We start from the raw sequence: 19,377 nt of genomic DNA on the forward strand, positions 1-19,377 counted from the left end.
TATGACCTCCCTGAGAAGTACTCAAGGGAGGGGGACAACACCCTTGAGGGGTAATAATAGAATTTTTTTTTTAGAATTAGCAATATAATTGAAATATAAATTGCATAATTCGGCTGGGGATATACTAACACACATTTGCAAAGCACACATTTTATTTTAGTAGTTAAGTGGTCCATCGATCAGACGGCAGGGATGCAGAGGCGACAGTCCCAGCCTGCTCCACAGACAGAATACGTTATAAAGTATACACAGAATAACAGTATAACCCTGAAATAAAGGGTTAACAACTGAAATAAATATAAGTAAATCTGTACACAATATAGGCAAACATGAGCACAATAAAATCATAGTGTTAAAGATAATAGGTACTAAAGAATATCTCTTGCAAGTCCTTATAGCTGCTTGCTAATAAAGAAAAACATCCATGCTAATTCCTACCCCAGTTCAGCCAGACACCGACTTAATTAAAAAACAATGTAGTGACTAAAATGAATAAAATTACCTCACAAGCTCCTGATATGGTTGGTGTACTCTTACCCCCTCCTGCAAAGTGGTGAGCGAGTTTGCTTTCCTTTAGGAGTTAGCGAAAAATTGCCACCACTGTGAGGAGCCGGCGCATTATTCCGAACCAAAGAATTGCACGACTAGTGTGAACGAATAGCTTGGAGACTCCATAAAAAAAAAGCGTTATCAAAGTTTTAACAATTTAATACAAATTTAGAAAAAAAAATGTTGCCCAATACTTTTAACAGTAACAACAGGCTCAGTTAAAACTGCTGCTCTTGATATATATATCAGTATATATCTATACTTGTATATAATCATATAAATATATAAGTATAGATATATATAGATATACATAGTCTTCTTTTAGCGATGTAGGCCTTAAGCGGTGTCGGGTTAGCATGCGAGCGATAAGTGTTAGGTATCTTTTTAAAGTGCACTCCAATTGTAAACTAGCACTTTATGGGGAATTCAAATTTAATTTAAAATGTCCCTTTAAGAGTTATCATATTCCCTTTTAATTTGTAATATCAAATAACCGTTGTTCCCTGAAACCTCACCATTGAAAAGAAGCAAATTTCCAAAGCTCAGTTTTCCTGCTAAATGAAGACTCTCCTCTTGTGTTGCAGTGCAGTGCCCAAGCATACAGAATGTTTTATTACTCTCAGACGACAGGCTTGCTTTACGAGGATGGGTATATTCCATGGTGACCTCCTGCTTACTGTTGATGAAAGAGAGAGTAAAAAATTATAACAAGAGCCATATAATCTTAACATGTACATGAATAAATACGTACATACATTGAGCATATTTAAAATGATACTAAACCTCCAGGGGTTCGAGTACCACAGGTTGGGAAACGCTGAGATAGAGCATGCAATTTTACACAACTTTCTAATTTACTCCTATTATCAATTGTTCTTAGTTCTTTTGCTATCTTTATTTAAAAAGCAGGAATGTAAAGTTAGGAGCCGGCCCATTTTTGGTTCAGAACCTGGGTTATGCTTGCTTATTGGTAGCTAAATGTAGCCACCAATAAGCAAGCGCTATACAGGGCGCTGAACCTAAAAATGGGCCGGATCCTAAGCTTTACATTCCTGCACTTTTTAAATAAATATATCAAGAGAACGAAGAAAAATTGCTAATGGGGTAAATTAGAAAGTTGCTTAAAAATGCATGCTCTATCTCAGCGGTTCCCAACCTGTGGTACGCGAACCCCTGGGGGTATGTGAATCTATTATTGGTAATGGGGGAATTTGCCTGCCTTAACCAAAAAAAATAAGGTCCTCCTACCTAGCGCTACTGATTTTGCATGCTGCAGCTATTGGTGGCACAGTGTAAATGTGCGCTAAACTTTACACGGGATGTTGTGCACTGTGGGCAGGGCGCAGTCTGGCTGAGACTATACTTAGTTAGTGTTAGTGTGCACTGTGCGCAGCACCGCCGGCACGCACCCACCCGACCCCAAAAAACAGACATGTGTGCTGATTGTGCTGGCCTCTGCTCTGGGGCAGGAGTAAAATGAGTGTGCGCCGTGCACTGTTGCAGGCTGGCACTGTCTGGCAGCAAGCAAAATTGTGTACATATATAAAGAGGATCATCTGAAGTGGACTGGGGATCTTACCGGTAAACCGGGTAAGCCTATATAAATATATATATATATATATATATATATATATTCATTCATCACTTCTACAAAAAAACTCCTATATTGCACTTGTCTAGCAACACTCCCATCTCTCTCTGCAAGGCTAACTCTCTGTATTCATAGCTAAATGTCCTATTACAGTTCCTAGATCCTGTCTGACAATTTCAGACTTATATCTAGCTGATACCATTTTAAAACAAGCTGACATTTATCAATAAGTCCTCTTTTTTATTGTCCCCAGCAAGCACCACTTATGACTCGTATGGACTTGGCCTATCTACTGATGTCTATACTTCTATGTTTTGTGTATCTTTCATTGAACTCCCAATATGACTGAAGAACATGCTGTCTCATGCAATTATTAAATAATAATATATTAATGTCCTGCTTTGTTTCCAGTAGAACTGAAAAAATATCTATCATGTTATAAATACTGAACATCTCTACTTAAGACATTCGCCAGTTATCTTGGATAGACATACTTTTTTGTGCCAACCACATTTCAGTCCTTAAATTATTTCTAAATGTTAAATTTACAATGAAATAGAATACATTCCCATTCCCATCTGCAATAAGCACACACACACACACACACATATATATATATATATATGAGACATATCTTTTTTGAGGGATAGGTGGGGGTAATAAAGAGTATCATAAATGAAAAGCCTAATAAAGGGGTACGGGAGAGAAAAAAAGATTGGGAACCGCTGCTCTATCTGAATAATTAAATAAAAAAACTGGGTTTAATATCCCTTTAAAAAGGAACACAAATCACAAACTTGATGTTATGCTATAGTAGTAAAAAAACCTAAATTTATGCTTACCTGATAAATTACTTTCTTTTACGATATGACGAGTCCATGGATTTCATCCTTACTTGTGGGATATTAACCTCCTGCTAACAGGAAGTGGCAAAGAGCACCACAGCAGAGCTGTATATATAGCCCCTCCCCTTTCCCTCCACCCTCAGTCATTCGGCCGAAGGTATAGGAAGAGAAAAAGGAAAGGCTAAAAGGTGCAGAGGTGACTGAAGTTTACAAAAAATATAAAGAAAAACTGTCTTAAAAAGAACAGGGTGGGCCGTGGACTCGTCATATCGTAAAAGAAAGTAATTTATCAGGTAAGCATAAATTTGGTTTTCTTTTACAAAGATATGACGAGTCCACGGATTTCATCCTTACTTGTGGGAAACCAATACCAAAGCAATAGGACACGGATGAAAGGGAGGGACAAGACAGGAACCTAAACGGAAGGCACCACTGCTTGAAGAACCTTTCTCCCAAAAACAGCCTCAGCAAAAGTATCAAATTTGGAAAATTTGGAAAAAGTGTGAAGGGACGACCAAGTCTACAAATCTGTTCAACAGATGCATCGCTTCTAAAAGCCCATATGGAAGCCACAGCCCTACTAGAATGAGCCATAATTGTTTCAGGAGGCTGCTGTCCAGCAGTCTCATATGCCAGGCGGATGATACTTCTCAGCCAAAAAGAAAGAGAGGTAGCCGTAGCTTTCTGACCCCTACGCTTTCCAGAATAAACAATGAATAAAGAAGAAAATTGACGGAAATCCTTAGTTGCCTGTAAGTAAAACTTTAAGGCACGGACCACATCCAAATTATGCAACATACGCTCCTTCTTAGAAGAAGGGTTAGGACATAAGGAAGGAACAACAATTTCCCGATTAATATTCTTATTTGAAACAACCTAAAAACAGAACTTTCCAGGATAACAATTTGATATCCATGGAATGCATGGGTTTAAACGGAACCCCTTGAAGAACTCAAAGAACTAAATTCAAACTCCAGGGAGGAATAATGGGTCTAAATACAGGCTTAATTCTAGATAAAGCCTGACAAAAAGACTGAACATCTGGTACATTTGCCAAACGTTTGTGAAACAGAATTGGCAAAGCTGAAATTTGTCCCCTTAAGGAACTTGCTGATAACCCTTTCTCCAATCCTTCTTGGAGAAAAGACAGAATCCTAGGAATCCAAACTTTACTCCATGAGTAACTCTTGGATTCACACCAATAAAGATATTTACACCATATCTTATGATAGATTTTTCTAGTGACAGGCTTTCTAGCCTATATCAAAGTACTGATGACCGAATCAGAAAATCCTCGCTTCGAAAAAATCAAGCTTTCAATCTCCATGCAGTCAGCTGCAGAGAAATTAGATTTTGATGTTGGAAAAGACCTTGAATGAGAAGGTCCTGTCTCAAGGGAAGTTTCCACGGTGGCAGAGAGGACATGTCCACTAGATCCACATACCAAATCCTGCGTGGCCAAGTAGGCGCTATCAGGGTCACTGAAGCTCTCTCCTGTTAGATTCGAGCAATTACGCGTGGAAGGAGAGGAAACGGCGGAAACATATAAGCTAGGCTGAACAACCAAGGCACTGCCAAGGCATCTATCAGTTCGGCCTGAGGATCCCTTGACCGGGATCCGTATCTTGGAAGCTTGGCATTCTGTCGAGATGCCATCAAATCCAATTCCGGTCTGCCTCATCTGAGAATCAATGAGGCAAATACCTCCAGGTGAAGTTCCCGGGAAAAGTATGCCGACTTAGAAAATCTGCTTCCCAGTTCTCTACTCCTGGGATGTAGATTGCTGACAGATGACAAGAGTGGGCCTCTGCCCAACTGATTTTCTTGGATACCTCTATCATCGCTAAGGAACTCCTTGATTGATAAATGCCACAGTCGTGATGTTGTCCGACTGGAATCTGATGAATTTGGCCGAAGCCAACTGAGGCCACGCCTGAAGCGTATTGAATATTGCTCTCAGTTCCAGAATATTGATTGGAAGTAGAGACTCCACTTGAGCCTTCAGGGAGTTCCAAACTGCACCCCAGCCCAGAAGGCTGGCATCTGTTGTCACTATCACCCACGAGGGTCTGCGGAAACAAGTCCCTTGGGACAGATGATCCAGCGACAACCATCAAAGAAGAGAGTTTCTGGTCTCTTGATCCAGATTTATCTGAGGAGATAAATCCGCATAATTCCCATTCCACTGTCTGAGCATGCACAGTTGCAGTGATCCGAGATGAAAGCGAGCAAACGGAATGATCTCCATTGCCGCTACCATAAATCCAATTACCTCCATACACTGAGCCACTGATGGCCGAGGAATGGACTGAAGTGCTCGGCAAGTATTTAGAAACTTTGATTTTCTGACCTCCGTCAGAAAAATTGTCATTACTACCGAGTCTATCAGAGTTCCCAAGAAAGGAACCCTTGTCTGTGGGACAAGTGAACTCTTCTCTATATTCACCATCCTCACGTGGGTTCTCAGAAAAGACAACACTGTGTACGTGTGAGAGTTTGTCAGATGATATGTTGATGCCTAAATCAGAATATCGTCCAGATAAGGCGCCACCGCTATTCCTCACGGTCTGAGAACCGCCAAAAGAGACCCTAGAACTTTTGTGAAGATTCTGGGAGCTGTGGCCAACCCGAAAGGAAGAGCCACGAACTGATAATGTTTGTCCAAGAAGGCAAACCTTAGAAACCGATGATGATCCTTGTGGATTGGAATATGAAGGTAAGCATCCTTTAAATCCCCGGTAGTCATATATTGACCCTCCTGGATCATTGGTAAGATCGTTGGTATAGTCTCCATCTTGAACGATGGGACTCTGAGAAACTTGTTTAGACACTTGAGATCTAAAATGGGTCTGAAAGTTCCCTCTTTTTTGGGAACCACAAATAGGTTTGAGTAAAACCCCTGTCCCTGTTCCAATTTTGGAACAAACATAGTAGAAAAGGAAATTTATGCTTACATGATAAATTCATTTCTTCTATGATACGACAAGTCCACGGATTCATCCTTTACTTGTGGGATACAATACCAAAGCTAAAGGACACGGATGAACATGAGGGACAAGACAGATACCTAAACGGAAGGCACCACTGCTTGAAGCACTTTTCTCCCAAAAATAGCCTCAGAAGAAGCAAAAGTATCAAATTTGTAAAATTTGGAAAAGGTATGAAGGGAAGACCAAGTCGCGGCCTTACAAATCTGTTCAACAGAAGCATCCTTTTTAAAAGCCCATGTGGAAGCCACCGCTCTAGTAGAATGAGCTGTAATTTTTTCAGGAGGCTGCTGTCCAACAGTCTCGTATGCCAAACAGATGATGCTTTTCAGCCAAAAAGAAAGAGGCAGACGTAGCTTTTTGACCCCTACGCTTTCCAGAATAGACAACAAACAGAGAAGATGTTTGACGGAAATCCTTGGTCGCTTGCAAGTAAAACTTCAAGGCACGAACCACGTCCAAGTTATGTAACAGACGCTCCTTCTTAGAAGAAGGATTAGGACACAGAGAAGGAACAACAATTTCCTTATTAATATTCTTATTTGAAACAACCTTAGGAAGAAATCCAGGTTTGGTACGCAAAACCACCTTATCAGAATGGAAGATAAGATAAGGCGAGTCGCATTGTAACGCAGATAGCTCAGAAACTCTTCGAGCAGAAGAGATAGCAACTAAAAATAGAACTTTCCAAGATAGAAGTTTAATATCTATGGAATGCATGGGTTCAAACGGAACCCCTTGAAGAACATTCAGAACTAAATTCAAACTCCATGGCGGAGCAACAACACAGGCTTAATTCTAACCAAAGCCTGACAAAACGACTGAACGTCTAGAACATCTGCCAGACGCTTGTGTAGTAAGATTGACAAAGCAGAAATCTGTCCCTTTAAGGAACTAGCTGACAACCCCTTCTCCAATCCTTCTTGGAGAAAGGACAAAATCCTAGGAATCCTTATCTTACTCCATGAGTAGCCTTTGGATTCGCACCAATAAAGATATTTACGCCATATCTTATGGTAAATTTTCCTTGTGACAGGCTTTCGAGCCTGGATCAAAGTATCAATGACTGACTCAGAAAATCCCTGCTTAGATAAAATCAAGCATTCAATCTCCAAGCAGTCAGCTGCAGAGAAATTAGATTTGGATGTGGGAACGGACCCTGAATGAGAAGGTCCTGTCTCAGTGGCAGTTATGACATCTCCACCAGGTCTGCATACCAAGTCCTGCGTGGCCACGCAGGCGCTATCAAGATTACCGAAGCTCTCTCCTGTTTGATTCTGGCAATCAGACGAGGAAGAAAAGGAAAAGGCGGAAACGCATAAGCCAGGTTGAACGACCAAGGCACTGCTAGAGCATCTATCAGTACTGCTTGAGGATCCCTTGATCTGGACCCGTAACAAGGAAGTTTGGCATTCTGACGAAATGCCATCAGATCCAATTTCGGTGTGCCCCATTGATGAATCAATTGTGCAAACACCTCCGGATGGAGCTCCCACTGCCCCGGATGAAAAGTCTACGACTTAGAAAATCCGCTTCCCAATTCTCCACTCCTTGGATATATATTGCTGATAGATGGCAAGAGTGAGTCATTGCCCATCGAATTATTTTGGAAAGCTCTATCATCGCTAGAGAACTCTTTGTTCCCCCTTGATGATTGATATATGCCACAGTCGTGATATTGTCCGACTGGAATCTTATGAATTTGGCCGAAGCCAGCTGAGGCCACGCTTGAAGCGCGTTGAATATCGCTCTCAGTTCCAGAATATTGATTGGTAGTAGGTACTCCTCCTGAGTCCACACACCCTGAGCCTTCAGGGAATTCCAGACTGCACCCCAGCCCAAGAGGCTGGCGTCCGTCGTCACTATGACCCATTCTGGCCTGCGGAATCACATTCCCTGGGACAGATGATCCTGTGACAACCACCAATGAAGAGTCTCTCTGGTCTCTAGATCCAGATTGATTCGCGGAGATAAATCCGCATAATCCCGATTCCACTGTCTGAGCATGCACAGATGCAGTGGACTGAGATGTAAGCGAGCAAACGTAACTATGTCCATTGCCGCTACCATTAGTCCAATTACCTCCATACACTGCGCCACTGTCGGCCGAGAAATGGAATGAAGTGCTCAGCAAGTGGTTAAGATTTTTGATTTTCTGACCTCCGTCAGAAAAATCTTCATGTCTACCGAGTCTATCAGAGTTCCTAGGAATGGAACTCTTGTTAGAGGAACAAGTGAACTCTTTTTTTATGTTCACCTTCCACCCGTGAGATCTTAGAAAAGCCAACACGATGTCCATGTGAGATTTAACTAAATGGTAAGTTGACCCCTGAATCACGATATCGTCCAGATAGAGCGCCACTGCTATGCCCCGGGGCCTTAGCACCGCCAGAAGGGACCCTAGCACCTTTGTGAAAATTCTGGGAGCTGTGGCCAACCCGAAAGGAAGGGCCACAAACTTGTAATGTTTGTCCAGGAAGGAGAACCTGAGGAACTGGTGATGATCTTTGTGGATAGGAATGTGAAGATACGCATTCTTTAGAAGACGCTCTAATTTTTTATCCATAGGATCTTTGAAAGCACACCTGTCCTCAATAGGAATAGTTGTACGCTTAGCCAGGGTAGAAATAGCTCCCTCCACCTTAGGGACCGTCTGCCACGAATCCCGAATGGTGTCAGATATAGGAAACATTTTCTTAAAAGTAGGAGGGGGAGAGAACGGAATGCCTGGTCTTTCCTATTCCTTAGTAACAATGTCCGAAATTCTTCTAGGGACTGGAAAAACATTAGTGTAAGTAGGGACCTCTAGGTATTTATCCATTTTATACAATTTCTCTGGTGGAATGGCAATAGGGTCACAATCATCCAGAGTCACTAAAACCTCCCTAAGTAACAAGCGGAGGTGTTCAAGCTGAAACTTAAAGGCCGTCACATCTGAGTCTGTTAGAGGGAACATCTTTCCTGAATCAGAAAGTTCTCCCTCAGACAGCAATTCCCCCACCCCCAAATCAGAACACTGTAAAGGGTACATCGGAGAACATTTTATCACCTCTTTCACTTTACCCTTCCTATTACTTAGAGTAGGCAAAGAGAATGACTGGGGGGTGGAGTCAAGGGAGGAGCTATATAGACAGCTCTGCTGTGGTGCTCTTTGCCACTTCCTGTTAGCAGGAGGATATTATCCCACAAGTAAAGGATGAATCTGTGGACTCGTCGTATCTTATAGAAGAAAGGTCTTTTACACAGCGTAAGAACGCCTCTCTTTTTATCTGGTTTGCAGATAACTTTGAAAGATGAAATCTCCCTCTTGGGAGAAAGTCCTTTTATTCCAATTGATAACCGTGGGTCACTATTTCTAGTGTCCAGGGATCCTGCACATCTCTTGCCCAAGCCTGAGCAAAGAAAGAGAGTCTGCCCCCTACTAGATCCAGTTCCGGATCGGGGGCCGCCCCTTCATGCTATCTTAGGAGCAGCAGCGGGCTTTTTGGATTGTTTACCCTTATTGCAATTCTGATTAGGTCTCCAGACTGACTTAGATTGGGTAAAATTCCCTTCCTGCTTTGAGAAAGAAGAAGAAGCGGGGGTCCTCCTTTAAAGTTCCGAAAGGAAGGAAAATTATTCTGTTTACCCCTCATTTTAACCGATTTATCCTGAGGTAGGGCATGGCCTTTACCTCCTGTAATATCAGAAATGATTTCCTTCAATTCTGGCCCGAAAAGGGTCTTACCTTCAAAGGGAATAGCTAAAAGCTTATGTTTTGATGACACATCAGCAGACCAAGATTTGAACCACAATGCCCTACGTGCTAAAATAGCAAATCCTGCATTTTTTGCCGCTAATTTAGCAATTTGAAAAGCGGCATCAGTAATAAAAGAATTAGCTAGCTTGAGAATGGAATCTCAACCTTAAGAGACTCTTCTAGAGCCTCAAACTAAAAAGCTGCTGCAGTAGTTACTGGAACAATGCAAGCCGTAGGTTGTAAAAGAAACCCCTGATTAACAAATAATCTCTTTAGAAGACCCTCTAATTTCTTATCCATAGGGTCTTTGAAAGCACAACTATCCTCAATGGGTATAGTAGTACGCTTAGCTAGGGTAGATATAACTCCCTCTACATTAGGGACCGTTTGCCATGAGTCCCGAATGGTATCTGATATGGGAAACATTTTCTTAAAATTAGGAGGGGGAGAAAACGGTATACCTGGTCTATCCCATTCCTTTCTAACAATTTCCAAAATTCTCTTAGGAACCGGAAAAACATCAGTGTAAGTAGGTACTTCCAAATATTTATCCATTTTACACAATTTCTCTGGAAGAATCACAATAGGGTCACAATCATCCAGAATCGCTAAAACCTCCCTAAGTAACAGGCGGAGGTGTCCAAGCTTAAATTTAAACGACATAGCATCCGAATCTGTCTGAGGCAAAACATCCCTAAATCAGAAATTTCACCCTCAGACAGTAATTCCCTGATCCCCAACTCAGAGCACTGTGAGGGAACATAGGAAATAGCTAATAAAGCATCAGAGGATTCAGTATTTACATTAATACCTACTGCGTTTACCCTGCAACACTGGTAATTTAGACAATACCTCTGTAAGGGTAGTTGACATAACTGCAGCCATCTCCTGCAGAGAAAAGGAATTAGACGCACTAGAAGTACTAGGCGTTGCTTGCGTGGGCGTTAAAGGTTGTGACACTTGGGGAGAATTGGATGGCATATCCTGATTCTCTTCAGACTGAGAATCATCCTCAGGCACACTTACTTTATTTAAAATATGCTTTTTACATTGTAAAGCCCTTTCAGTACAAAAGTTACACAATGTTAGAAGGGGTTGCACAATAGCTTCTAAACACATAGAACAATGAGAAACCTCAATGTCAGACATGTTGAACAGACTAGTAATACCTCAAAAGTCGTTTAAACCCTTATTTATAGCATAAAATAAACATTAGAAAAAACGTGTACTGTGCCTTTAAGAAAAGAAAAAGTGAACAATTTTTCCAAAATGCACAAAAAACATTAAATTATTCCCAAATTTAACTTAAAAATCGTTGGTTAATTCAAAAATTACTGCACCCAGAAGCAAGGGCAGAAATAAGGCTTTAGAAGTACTTATATCAACATCTAGTCAAAAGATAGATAAAAATACCCTCTACACCGCCTACCTGCCCCCAGAGTACTTTGAATCAAGTTTCCAACCCTTCAGACCAGCTACACAGTCCAGGAGCCACCGAGTTACTGTTTGCTGGTGCTAAGCCTGAAGGAAATGCGCCAAAATAGGCTCCGCCCCTTAAGGTCAAAAGTTGGAGTAGGCCCAAACAACACCGCATGGGAATGCAGTTTTGCACTAAAGTAGAAATACACACACAATAAGTTTTAAGTGCCAAAAATAAAAAAACGTAAAACATCGTTTTTTACATTGTCTCCCATGTCACATAATGCTCAAATATCAACTAATGATAAATATAATATAGGGACTCCAGTAACAACCCTCATATTAAAATAGGTTTTACTGCTTACCCCATCCCCATACAGGGAAATAATGCCAGCCAGTTCTGATACACCAAGTCTCCTCAGAAAAAAAGGCTGCACATACCTTAATGCTGCTTGTAGCATGAAACCGGTCTCCACACTGAAGATGTCTCATGGTTACCTTCAGAAGTCTTGTGGGAACCAGCGTGGATCTTAGTTACAAATGCTAAGATCATCAAACCTCAGGGCAGAAATCTTCTTCCATATCCCCCTGAGGTAAATAGTACGCACCGGTACCATTTCAAATAAAAAACTTCTTGATTGAAGAAACTAAAACTAACACCTCACTTTACCCTGTTTTTCTAGTATAACACAGGCAAAGAGAATGACTGGGGGTGGAGGGGAAGGGGAGGGGCTATATATACAGATCTGCTGTGGTGCTCTTTGCCACTTCCTGTTAGCAGGAGGTTAATATCCCACAAGTAAGGATGAAATCCGTGGACTCGTCATATCTTTGTAAAAGAAAACAAACATGAAAAGCAGTTAAACACAAAAGTCCAAAGGTGTGTAGTGCTGAAATTACATACTCTACATACACTGAATATTTTTATGCTATACCCATTGGTGCCTATATAATATAATATTACCGTACCTTTGACCAGAGACCCAAATATGAATTTTGCCACAGGCATTTTTCTTATTTTCTGATTGCTCCTTATATGTTAAAGCCAAATGGTGCCAGTTTCCCAGAGTAAAAATGTTTTCTTGAGTTTCAGCTTGTGCCAACACTCCACTCTTAACTTCATCATTTGGATCTACACAGACTCTGTAAAAAATTAAATACAAATAAAATAATGGTGAACATTTAAATGAATATACAGTTACAATAAAATAATAATATTAAATAAAATAGTGATGTTAAATCCAAGCATTTTTGAAACACTAGGATTTACCAGTGCACCAAATAAAGGGGACTTTCAGTCTGAAAGTACCTTTGTTTGCCTGTAGCGCTTGCTGTGCTTAGGGCCTTTGGCCGTCCACGGCAGAATGCTATTTTTTCACTGAGGTGACATTTCCACCTTTTAGCCAATAGCCATGCAGCCCAGCTGGCATTATGCCGGATAGCTAGCATGCTATTGGCTAAGATCACCTCACTGAAAAATAGCGTTCTTCCGTGGGCGGCCTGAGGGGCTCAGAGAAGTGTACATTACAGACAAATAAAGGCACTTTCAGCATGAAGTATTTTATACCTCATGACTGAACGTCTCTTATTTATTGCACTGTTAAATCCTAGCATTTCAAAAACGCTAGGATTTACCATCACTTTAAATAAAAGAACTAAGTGTCTAACCAACAAAAATGGGTTAAACACATAGTTAAAAGGCAGCCCTGGATCAGCAAAACACTACTGGTCCAGAGCTGAACGTGGCAAATGATTGGCACCTGATTGGCTCATCAGATGTGTTCAGCTCTCAACCAGTAGTGCATTGGTTGTCTGAAGCTGACATTCAATTCAAGCAAAATCACAACAAACTAATGATCTGGCAGTTTAAATAATTTTATTTCTGCTCTTAAATGTCCCTTTGAAGTGATTAGAATATATTAGCTTGAAGATCATAGACAATTTATAATAGTTTTTAAAAAGAACCCAGTACCACAAATGTGATAGATTCACTTTAACTATCTCATCTTACACAGGAAATGTATTTTTTACCTTGTTTTCTCACTAAACAAGGTCCATTTGCACTTAAAATGTATTAAAGCATGAAATATTGTCTGTGTATGCCCCACCCCTTTTTCTTTTTTCCACAAAGCTTTTATTTCTTTAAAAGAGAACAGTACATGATATAAATCAACGTTTTTATAGTCTTACAGAGTTCTCTTCAGTACAAGCAGAACGCAATAACAATGATTGGTCTATAATATGTTCTATTTATAATATGTTATAAATAAGTTGTCCCCTGGGCCCCTTTTTTATTTATAAAAATCCCCTTTCAATTAAAGGGACAGTGAAGTCATAATTAGACATGATTTAGATAGAACATAACATTTTAAACAACTTTTCAATTTACTTCTATTATTTAATTTGCTCCCTTCTCTTGTTATCCTTTGCTGAAAGGTTTATCTAGAAAAGCTCAGGAGCAGCAAAGAACCTAGGTTCTAGCTGCTGATTGGTGGCTGCATATATATATATATATATATATATATATACAGATTGTCAATGGCTCACTCATGTGTTCAGTTAAAACCAGTAGTGCATTGCTGCTCCTTCAACAAATGATACCAAGAGAATGAAGCAAATTTGATAACATTAGTCAACTGGAAAGTTGTTTAATATTGTATGTTTTACCTAAATCATGAAAAAATAATTGTGGGTTTCATGTCTTTTTAAGGGCAGCTTGTTTAGTATTGAGAACAGCATGTGTTTTAACAGACCTGATCTGAGCCAACACTAAAATAACATAGCGCTGCTCTTACCATCATATATAATTAAATGTTTTTAGTACTAAGATTAAAAAAAATAAAAAAAATTTTTTTTTTCCAAAAATGTTGTTATTTGGCTATCTTCTATGGCAACATTTTTATTCATGAATGACCTCCTCTACTAAATGAAATCACAGCAGCACAAGAATTTCAATTATACAATATTCTTCTTTTAGTGCATTCCAATAGAGTGATAGCAGCAAACACCAACGTTTGGGTTTTACTCCTTAACCCTTTCCTGACGGTTCTTATTTGTCTACATCGGAAACAAAGTTCCAATGTAAATAAGTAACAATTGAAATCATGCGATCGCGTGATTTCAATGATGGGATCGGGTCAGGGGGGAGTGCCTATGACGCTAGGTATGCCCTCCAGCCTGCGATCCCAGTTAGGAAGGGTATAAAGCTTCAGTACAGCCAAACGCAATTAGGACAGCATGGAATGTCCTAATGGCGGGAAGGGGTTAATCATGTTGGTAAAAAACAAAACGTTGGTGTTTTTGCTGTATCACTGCATTGGAATGCAATAAAAGAAGAATATTGTATCGTTAAAATTCTTGTGCTGCTGTGATTCCCTTTTTTGGATTGACCGAGTGTTGGTGGGCACTTACAGTGCGGAATACATTTGTGAGTGTGCTGGATCGTCCATCTCTCTATGACTTCCTCTACTAAACCTTTCATAAAAACATAATTTATGTAAGAACTTACCTGATAAATTCATTTCTTTCATATTAGCAAGAGTCCATGAGCTAGTGACGTATGGGATATACATTCCTACCAGGAGGGGCAAAGTTTCCCAAACCTCAAAATGCCTATAAATACACCCCTCACCACACCCACAATTCAGTTTAACGAATAGCCAAGAAGTGGGGTGATAAAAAAGTGCGAAAGCATATAAAATAAGGAATTGGAATAATTGTGCTTTATACAAAAATCATAACCACCACAAAAAAAGGGCGGGCCTCATGGACTCTTGCTAATATGAAAGAAATGAATTTATCAGGTAAGTTCTTACATAAATTATGTTTTCTTTCATGTAATTAGCAAGAGTCCATGAGCTAGTGACGTATGGGATAATGATTACCCAAGATGTGGATCTTTCCACGCAAGAGTCACTAGAGAGGGAGGGATAAAATAAAGACAGCCAATTCCTGCTGAAAATAATCCACACCCAAAATAAAGTTTAATGAAAAACATAAGCAGAAGATTCAAACTGAAACCGCTGCCTGAAGTACTTTTCTACCAAAAACTGCTTCAGAAGAAGAAAATACATCAAAATGGTAGAATGTAGTAAAAGTATGCAAAGAGGACCAAGTTGCTGCTTTGCAAATCTGATCAATCGAAGCTTCATTCCTAAACGCCCAGGAAGTAGAAACTGACCTAGTAGAATGAGCTGTAATCCTCTGAGGCGGAGTTTTACCCGACTCAACATAGGCAAGATGAATTAAAGATTTCAACCAAGATGCCAAAGAAATGGCAGAAGCTTTCTGGCCTTTTCTAGAACCGGAAAAGATAACAAATAAACTAGAAGTCTTTCGGAAAGACTTAGTAGCTTTAACATAATATTTCAAAGCTCTAACAACATCCAAAGAATGCAACGATTTCTCCTTAGAATTCTTAGGATTAGGACATAATGAAGGAACCACAATTTCTCTACTAATGTTGTTGGAATTCACAACTTTAGGTAAAAATTCAAAAGAAGTTCGCAACACCGCCTTATCCTGATGAAAAATCAGAAAAGGAGACTCACAAGAAAGAGCAGATAATTCAGAAACTCTTCTGGCAGAAGAGATTGCCAAAAGGAACAAAACTTTCCAAGAAAGTAATTTAATGTCCAATGAATGCATAGGTTCAAACGGAGGAGCTTGAAGAGCCCCCAGAACCAAATTCAAACTCCAAGGAGGAGAAATTGACTTAATGACAGGTTTTATACAAACCAAAGCTTGTACAAAACAATGAATATCAGGAAGATTAGCAATCTTTCTGTGAAAAAGAACAGAAAGAGCAGAGATTTGTCCTTTCAAAGAACTTGCGGATAAACCTTTATCTAAACCATCCTGAAGAAACTGTAAAATTCTCGGAATTCTAAAAGAATGCCAAGAAAAATGATGAGAAAGACACCAAGAAATATAAGTCTTCCAGACTCTATAATATATCTCTCTGGATACAGATTTACGAGCCTGTAACATAGTATTAATCACAGAGTCAGAGAAACCTCTTTGACCAAGAATCAAGCGTTCAATCTCCATACCTTTAAATTTAAGGATTTGAGATCCTGATGGAAAAAAGGACCTTGCGACAGAAGGTCTGGTCGTAGCGGAAGAGTCCACGGATGGCAAGAGGCCATCCGGACAAGATCTGCATACCAAAACCTGTGAGGCCATGCCGGAGCTACCAGCAGAACAAACGAGCATTCCTTCAGAATCTTGGAGATTACTCTTGGAAGAAGAACTAGAGGCGGAAAGATATAAGCAGGATGATACTTCCAAGGAAGTGATAATGCATCCACTGCTTCCGCCTGAGGATCCCGGGATCTGGACAGATACCTGGGAAGTTTCTGGTTTAGATGAGACGCCATCAGATCTATTTCTGGAAGCTCCCACATTTGAACAATCTGAAGAAATACCTCTGGGTGAAGAGACCATTCGCCCGGATGCAACGTTTGGCGACTGAGATAATCCGCTTCCCAATTGTCTATACCTGGGATATGAACCGCAGAGATTAGACAGGAGCTGGATTCCGCCCAAACCAAAATTCGAGATACTTCTTTCATAGCCAGAGGACAGTGAGTCCCTCCTTGATGATTGATGTATGCCACAGTTGTGACATTGTCTGTCTGAAAACAAATGAACGATTCTCTCTTCAGAAGAGGCCAAGACTGAAGAGCTCTGAAAATTGCACGGAGTTCCAAAATATTGATCGGTAATCTCACCTCCTGAGATTCCCAAACTCCTTGTGCCGTCAGAGATCCCCACACAGCTCCCCAACCTGTGAGACTTGCATCTGTTGAAATTACAGTCCAGGTCGGAAGCACAAAAGAAGCCCCCTGAATTAAACGATGGTGATCTGTCCACCACGTTAGAGAGTGTTGTACAATCGGTTTTAAAGATATTAATTGAGATATCTTTGTGTAATCCTTGCACCATTGATTCAGCATACAGAGCTGAAGAGGTCGCATGTGAAAACGAGCAAAGGGGATCGCGTCCGATGCAGCAGTCATAAGACCTAGAATTTCCATGCATAAGGCTACCGAAGGGAATGATTGTGACTGAAGGTTTCGACAAGCTGAAATCAATTTTAGACGTCTCTTGTCTGTTAAAGACAGAGTCATGGACACTGAATCTATCTGGAAACCCAGAAAGGTTACCCTTGTCTGAGGAATCAATGAACTTTTTGGTGAATTGATCCTCCAACCATGATCTTGAAGAAACAACACAAGTCGATTCGTATGAGATTCTGCTAAATGTAAAGACTGAGCAAGTACCAAGATATCGTCCAAATAAGGAAATACCACAATACCCTGTTCTCTGATTACAGACAGAAGGGCACCGAGAACCTTTGTAAAAATTCTTGGAGCTGTAGCTAGGCCAAACGGCAGAGCCACAAACTGGTAATGCTTGTCCAGAAAAGAGAATCTCAGGAACTGATAATGATCTGGATGAATCGGAATATGCAGATATGCATCCTGTAAATCTATTGTGGACATATAATGCCCTTGCTGAACAAAAGGCAAGATAGTCCTTACAGTTACCATTTTGAACGTTGGTATCCTTACATAACGATTCAATATTTTTAGATCCAGAACTGGTCTGAAGGAATTCTCCTTCTTTGGTACAATGAAGAGATTTGAATAAAACCCCATCCCCTGTTCCGGAACTGGAACTGGCATAATTACTCCAGCCAACTCTAGATCTGAAACACAATTCAGAAATGCTTGAGCTTTCACTGGATTTACTGGGACACGGGAAAGAAAAAATCTCTTTGCAGGAGGTCTCATCTTGAAACCAATTCTGTACCCTTCTGAAACAATGTTCTGAATCCAAAGATTGTGAACAGAATTGATCCAAATTTCTTTGAAAAAAAGTAACCTGCCCCCTACCAGCTGAGCTGGAATGAGGGCCGCACATTCATGTGGACTTAGAAGCAGGCTTTGCCTTTCTAGAAGGCTTGGATTTATTCCAGACTGGAGATGGTTTCCAAACTGAAACTGCACCTGAGGATGAAGGATCAGGCTTTTGTTCTTTGTTGAAACGAAAGGAACGAAAACGATTATTAGCCCTGTTTTTACCCTTAGATTTTTTATCCTGTGGTAAAAAAGTTCCTTTCCCACCAGTAACAGTTGAGATAATAGAATCCAACTGAGAACCAAATAATTTGTTACCCTGGAAAGAAATGGAAAGTAGAGTTGATTTAGAAGCCATATCAGCATTCCAAGTTTTAAGCCATAAAGCTCTTCTAGCTAAAATAGCTAGAGACATAAACCTGACATCAACTCTGATAATATCAAAAATGGCATCACAGATAAAATTATTAGCATGCTGAAGAAGAATAATAATATTATGAGAATCATGATCTGTTACTTGTTGCGCTAAAGTTTCCAACCAAAAAGTTGAAGCTGCAGCAACATCAGCCAATGATATAGCAGGTCTAAGAAGATTACCTGAACACAGATAAGCTTTTCTTAGAAAGGATTCAATTTTCCTATCTAAAGGATCCTTAAACGAAGTACCATCTGACGTAGGAATAGTAGTACGTTTAGCAAGGGTAGAAATAGCACCACCAACTCTAGGGATTTTGTCCCAAAATTCTAATCTGTCAGACGGCACAGGATATAATTGCTTAAAACGTTTAGAAGGAGTAAATGAATTACCCAATTTATCCCATTCTCTGGAAATTACTTCAGAAATAGCATTAGGAACAGGAAAAACTTCTGGAATAACCACAGGAGATTTAAATACCTTATCTAAACGTTTAGAATTAGTATCAAGAGGACCAGAATCCTCTATTTCTAAAGCAATTAGTACTTCTTTAAGTAAAGAACGAATAAATTCCATTTTAAATAAATATGAAGATTTATCAGCATCAATCTCTGAGACAGAATCCTCTGAACTAGAAGAGTCATCAGAATCAGAATGATGATGTTCATTTAAAAATTCATCTGTAGAGAGAGAAGTTTTAAAAGATTTTTTATGTTTACTAGAAGGAGAAATAACAGACATAGCCTTCTTGATGGATTCAGAAACAAAATCTCTTATGTTATCAGGAACATTCTGCACCTTAGATGTTGAAGGAACTGCAACAGGCAATGGTACATTACTAAAGGAAATATTATCTGCATTAACAAGTTTGTCATGACAATTAATACAAACAACAGCCGGAGGAATAGCTACCAAAAGTTTACAGCAGATACACTTAGCTTTGGTAGTTCCAGCACTAGACAGCGATTT

General features: G+C 40.0%; 1 protein-coding gene across 2 annotated transcripts in view; it reads right to left on the bottom strand.

Moving 5' to 3' along the window:
• Window positions 1–19,377, bottom strand: part of LYST (lysosomal trafficking regulator) — a 606,044-nt gene that overhangs the window by 289,429 nt on the left and 297,238 nt on the right. For both annotated transcript variants that reach the window (XM_053711082.1, XM_053711081.1), the window contains exons 13-14: window positions 12,100–12,273; window positions 1,065–1,225 (exon numbers count right to left, since the gene is read on the bottom strand). In XM_053711082.1, the coding sequence (XP_053567057.1) occupies window positions 1,065–1,225; window positions 12,100–12,273 (335 nt within the window). The remainder of the gene's footprint in view (window positions 1–1,064; window positions 1,226–12,099; window positions 12,274–19,377) is intronic.

The sequence above is a fragment of the Bombina bombina genome, chromosome 4 (genome assembly GCF_027579735.1).
Source record: "Bombina bombina isolate aBomBom1 chromosome 4, aBomBom1.pri, whole genome shotgun sequence".
In the NCBI taxonomy this organism is placed as follows: domain Eukaryota; kingdom Metazoa; phylum Chordata; class Amphibia; order Anura; family Bombinatoridae; genus Bombina; species Bombina bombina.